This window comes from Prunus mume, linkage group LG4, assembly GCF_029339155.1.
Source record: "Prunus mume cultivar Tortuosa linkage group LG4, ASM2933915v1, whole genome shotgun sequence".
Classification (NCBI taxonomy): domain Eukaryota; kingdom Viridiplantae; phylum Streptophyta; class Magnoliopsida; order Rosales; family Rosaceae; genus Prunus; species Prunus mume.
The window spans coordinates 7,725,975-7,731,974 of NC_142701.1; the positions used below are offsets into that span (position 1 = coordinate 7,725,975).

General features: G+C 34.8%; 1 protein-coding gene across 1 annotated transcript; it reads left to right on the forward strand.

The window, feature by feature from the left end:
• The first annotated feature begins 1,761 nt into the window (after positions 1-1,761).
• On the forward strand, positions 1,762-5,207 carry LOC103328296 (protein trichome birefringence-like 43). The gene is made up of 5 exons (XM_008230683.3): positions 1,762-2,039; positions 2,582-2,753; positions 3,661-3,842; positions 3,959-4,117; positions 4,442-5,207. Exons 1-5 carry the CDS (start codon positions 1,774-1,776, stop codon positions 4,740-4,742), a joined length of 1,080 nt encoding a protein of 359 aa, XP_008228905.2. The 5' UTR covers positions 1,762-1,773; the 3' UTR covers positions 4,743-5,207.
• Positions 5,208-6,000: the final 793 nt, after the last annotated feature.

Below are 6,000 nucleotides of genomic sequence, written 5' to 3' on the forward strand. Positions count from 1 at the left end.
TCCTTATTGACAAGTCATTGTAGAATACTACGGTAGTATGATCACGTGGTATATTTTGTACATATGTTATAATATAAGTGGATATTTATTGATACTATTTTATAAAAGGAGGAAAATAAACCTTGTCGTCCACCCATATTATAACACGTGACCATACTATTGTAGTATTCTATAATTTCTCTAATTGACATGGATGCCGTATTGTAAATCCAATTAATTATTGGATTGGTTTACTTTATTTTTGAAAATGTTTCAATCAATGCGTGCAAAACTCATAGCACATAGTTCTTTTGATCCTACCCTTTTATACAACAACTCTATTTGAGTTTGGAATTGGCTAATATAAAAGCAGGCAGGGGCTGCTATTGTTTTCATCTTTCATATATATCATCATCCATAGTAGTTCTTCGACTTCGAGCCTTTCTTTTGAGAAGGTGAAGGTGCATTGATCGAGTGAGTGAAGCTTTGCAAGAATGCGTACGTTTAGTGAAATTAGTATGAGTACGTATCTTTTTTTTCTTTTTCCATCCTTTTAAAAAGGTTATGTGTCTTCCACGGCAATTCTTTTTTCTGTTATAGTAGTCATGGCTTCTACTACAGGTCCCATCTTCTTTTTCTGGTCGAATACAGGTCACCTGTTTGCATGGCATTAAAAAACAATTATCCTTAATAGTCCCCAAATCAATTTTCTAAGACATCAAAAGAGAGATATATTATACTCAAAATTCTTTTTTACATAGCCAAAATGGAAGAACAACCACAATATATATATATATATATATATATATATATATATAGCCCTGATCTCTTGGATCACAGGAGTCCAAGAGATTTGTGGTCACTCACCGTTGGATGTTAATCTAACGATTCAAAAAGTTTCTTAAAATGAGTGCAAGAGTGAGTGAACCGTTGAATTTACATCCAATGGTGAGTAACTACAAATCTCTTTGACCCCTGTAGTCCAAGAGATCGGGACTGTATATATATATCATAGTAGAATTTTTGAGTTTATGAAAATATTTTATTTGTTCATTCGAAGACTCATTTATTTCTAACAAGTAAAATACTATCACATCGCAAACACATAGTAGATCATTTTGGGAATGATAATATGTGTAACAATTGGACAGCTAATTAATTGACTATAATATTTGGGCTAACCCTTTGGTGACTGTTGCCCCACCAGAACCAACCTATGACAGCTACAATATGTCCCCTCCTACATATCCACATTCTCTCTAATTCCACCAACCCATTTTGAAACTCCTTCTCCCTCCCTTTCACTTCCTTCCTTCACTTCTCTTTCTCTATCCATATATACCAATACCAGAAAAGAAACCAAATCCCAATCTCCATAATTTCCTTTCTGATTATGGAAGATTTAATTACAACCACAAGCACTTAAATTAAAAAATACAAATTTATAAATAAACCCAATCCTGGACATGTATTTATAAAAAAACCCAAGCACTATTTAAACATAGAAACACACCCAAAATCAATCTCAAAGTCAACTTTTTGGGTGTGTTTATAAATGGGTTTTGAATGCGTGTAATGATGGGTTTTGGGTGTGTTTATATGTTTAAATAGTGCTTGGGTTTTTTTATAATTTCAACCCCCATTTTGGGTGTTTTAGTGAAACTCCCATTAAAAAATCCCATGACATTCACCACACATGTACATTCTTCCATTTCATGTTCTCTCTGTGCGTATATATATGTATGTATAGGTATATTACCTTGTGAGTTGGGCCAACCTTCTAGTCTCTCTGATATGATGGATGGTTTTGCAGTTGGTGCTACGCTAGTACTGCTTGTACTTTCTGTTCTGCATCAAGAAGTGCATGGAGGACTTGTAGGGAGTGATATCGACGGCTGTGATGTTTCTCAAGGCAACTGGGTTTTTGATGATTCATATCCTCTTTATGCCGCGCCTAGCTGCCCCTTCCTTGAGAAGGTGTTTGACTGCGTAAAGAATGGTCGCCCTGATAGAGACTACCTCAAATATAGATGGCAGCCCTCTGCCTGCAGCTTACCAAGGTACGTATACCTTTAATCTACATCACATTTAATGCATTTATACATGTTATATCTATCACCAAAGTGTCAAAGCGGGCTATACATTCAAATGAAACTTCGTCAATTTTTTCTTCGAGTTTGGATCTTTGTTTTTATTTTATATATATATATATATATATATATATTTTTGTATCATTTTGTGTGTGGGGTATTTTGGTTTGGTTTTTTCATCATTACCATACATATTTGAGATTGGTGGGTAGCATTTCACATTCTAATAAATGGCATGCACTTTGGTTCCTTGCATACTTCTATGCAAGGTGTAAAGAACTTCTAGTTCTAGGATTGCCTTTTTCAATACTAAGTTGCCAAATTGACCATATGGCAAGTGCGAATTTGAATGTCTGATTGAGATTCACAGTCTTGTGACATAAGATGATACATTTATACAAATCATGCAATTTACACATCTTGTTATTCTAGCATCTACTTTAGACATCATAAAACTTTGGTATTGATTTATAAGATGATATTGATCTGTGTATAATGCTTTTATGATGCAGATTCAATGGCAGTCGTTTGTTGACAGAACTTAGAGGGAAAAGCATCATGTTTATTGGGGACTCGTTGAGTTTGAATCAATGGCAGTCACTTACCTGCATGCTTTATACATCTGTTCCAAAGGCCAAATACACATCGGTCAGGACTGGAGGACTCTCCACATTCACATTCCCGGTGAGATTATCACTGTCTCTCAACTTGACTTATCCCTTCTATTGAGGGGTCCCTAAAATAATTTTATCTGAGGAGTGAATTTTTTTTCAACGATCAAAACCATCTATTTTTTGAGTCTACATTCATAGATCATATGTGCAAAAAATTAGACAAACCGGAAACCGTTTCGATATTCAACTGTGCCCTACAAAATCAATGAACACGGTGTTTTAAGAAAGTACTAAAATTTTAATAATTCAATTGAGTGGCCAAATAATGTCAGATTCAAGTGATTTTTTGTAGAGATGATCTTTGAATGAGTATCTACAAAATAGATGGTTTGAGTTAGTGAAATGCAATACATAGTGGGCCCTATAAGGGTGTTCCTCAAATAATAAGTTTATTTGAGAGATTCCTTAACTGAAACTCCCTGTATATATATATATATATATATATATATAATAGTTTTAGAAGAAAATGTTCAGACATAAAATTGAGAGTTTCTCATATGATATTGTTCGGTTCACTTGCGAAATCATTATATTTGCTGCACTTTGGTCCATATGACAATGATTGCTACCCATATAGAACTAGTAAATTATTTAGTATGATGATTAGCAAACTAGATCTCTTCCAAGTTGGACTTTAATGCAACATTGAGTGTTTATAATCATGAAGTAATGAATTGGGCACATATGAGGTCATCATGTAGCTTCTCATTTCTAAATGAGTACTGGGACATATCTAGTTAGGTTACTAAACATGAAAAACAATGTAATACCTACATAATTCACATTTATTTATCAGATAATTGAAAAAGTGAGACCCAACCACTCCTTTTCTTAAGTTTTGAACACTTTTTAATTAGTTTTACATGACAGGTTTAACAAAATACTTACATTATGAATACCTATTTTACAATTTGCAGGAATACAATGTTAAACTGTTGTTCTCCCGCAATGCCTTAATTGTGAACATTGTGCGCACACCTGATGGTCGAATCCTAAAACTTGACTCAATCTCAACTCAAGATGACAAACTGTGGTCGGGAGTCGACGTATTGATCTTCAACACGTGGCATTGGTGGGTTCACACCGGCAGAAAGCAACCGTAGGAACCCCATTTGACTTTCCTATCTCCAATTTGGTTTCATTCCTAGAGCTTTTGGTTGCCACTATCTCTATGTTCTGCAAGTGATTGAGCTTTTGTTTTTAAATGTGGTGCAGATGGAACTTTATTCAAATGGGGAATGAAACTTATAAGGACATGGATCGCTTGGTTGCATATGAGAAGGCACTGAACACTTGGGCAACATGGGTAGACTCCAATGTGGACTCTAACAAAACCAAGGTCTTCTTTCAGGGTGTTTCTCCAGATCATAGCAAGTAAGTATCTCAACAATGTATAATAATAGCCTTCACACAAGTGCCTAGTTAAGATTTAGATTCCTAGACATTGGTTAAGCATCAAGGCTATTTAGGTAACTTAAAATCATTCAAACACAATACCAACAGACACCAGCGTCAAGGATATTGTAGTTTCTGAAGCAGATATTAGTTCGGAGGAAGCGTTTTAGCTTAATTGTTATTACTTCTTCAATGACATCTGTTGATACTTACAGCTTATCTATACTACTAATTAAGCCAAGCTACTATCTTACTTCCGTTTCTTATAGTTTCTAATTAAACTCAATCTTTGATGTCTCTCAGTGGAAGAGAGTGGGGTGATCCTCAAGCAAATAACTGCAGTGCACAGTCAGAACCACTACCAGGTCCAAACTATCCAGGAGAAGCACATCCAGCAGAGAAAGTAGTAGAGAAAGTGTTACGTACCATGTCAAAGCCGGTCCATTTGCTGAACGTTACAACTCTTTCACAACTTAGAAAAGATGGGCACCCGTCTGTCTACGGCCTTGGTGGGCACAGGGGCTTGGACTGCACCCATTGGTGTTTAGCCGGAGTACCTGATACTTGGAATGTGCTTCTTTATGCAGCTCTTACTCAAAATTAGGCATTCTTTATATCCCAAAGAATGATTTTTTTACTTTTACAAAAATTGCAGATGAATAATTATAGGCAGTAAATAGATTTTTAGATTCTTTTAAAAACAAGGCTCTTGATTATGTCAAATATTAGTCCAAATGAGGTAGTTAGCTATGAGAGTTAATAAGGTTATAGGGTCTTTTGTATTAGTGAAATACATTTCAGTTTTCATGTTTGAGCTCTCTGTTTTCATTTCCTTCATTTTACTTGGACATACAGAGGCCATACTTTATCATGAGCCACTACAAGACCCTACAACTGCATTGATAAGAAAAGTGAAAGACTAATATCATACCTTGTCTCCTCTTGACATCCACTATGAAGTCAAATCAATGCAGCCAATAAATTCCCAACCTGAAGACCTCTGATGAAAAAAGATTGTTAATATTATACCAGAAGTAACTAATAGAAGCCTTGTAAAGAAGACGGTTTGCAGAATGAGTACACCAGAAGTAAAACTTAACATTTGTTAGACTTTCCCATTTCATCAAACACCTTCTCTGCAACTTTTTTTTTGCTTCCACTCTTAAAAGATTTCAGGCATCTGTCATTCCAAGGTGGTCAGTGGTCACCATCAATATAGGAAGGAAATGACACTGAAAACAGTTGACGAAAACAGAAGGAATCAAAGAGAAAACAACTGATTAACTGTAGAGGATCCATGGCCTTGTAACAATATAGAAATGAAGTGAATGCTTCTAAGCAACCGGTGTACCCAACTATATTATGGGCCAGACCCATTAACCCAATCACATGCAGCCCATATATCATATTATGGCCCATCATATCTAAATTTCTTTATTATTATTTTTTTAATAGGCCAATTTTTGAATGAAAATAACCATATAACCGAAAACAAATTGTGCTATAATAACCTCATGAAGCACCATTTTAAGTCCCAACATGTCTTTTGGTCAGTATCAAGAGTCCGAAAGCTAGTTAATAGCTTTTGAATGATGAGAAATAATTTTTCATGTCTTTTCCCAAGTAATGGGAAATGAAAGATTTATTTCTCATGTTTGGTAATCCTAGAAAAATAGCTAGGAAATAATACTTTATATTTCATTTCCCATGTTTGGTTTGCGAAAGAATGCAAAACAAAGTTTATTTAATTTTTCAATTATATCCATATTAGATATAAAAAAAATACATTTAATGTTATATTGTAATTCAAAAAAATGTGCATTTAGTGCAGGCTTTAGTTTCCCATGGGAAGGGAAAATGAA

What these genes read in the sequence shown, in the direction of transcription:
- LOC103328296 (XM_008230683.3), top strand. Translation starts at nt 1,774, where the DNA reads ATGATGGATGGTTTTGCAGTTGGTGCTACGCTAGTACTGCTTGTACTT. An exon ending in TCTCCACATTCACATTCCCG is followed by an intron (nt 2,754 to 3,660) that starts GTGAGATTATCA and finishes TACAATTTGCAG; the next exon opens with GAATACAATGTTAAACTGTT. An exon ending in CACACCGGCAGAAAGCAACC is followed by an intron (nt 3,843 to 3,958) that starts GTAGGAACCCCA and finishes AATGTGGTGCAG; the next exon opens with ATGGAACTTTATTCAAATGG.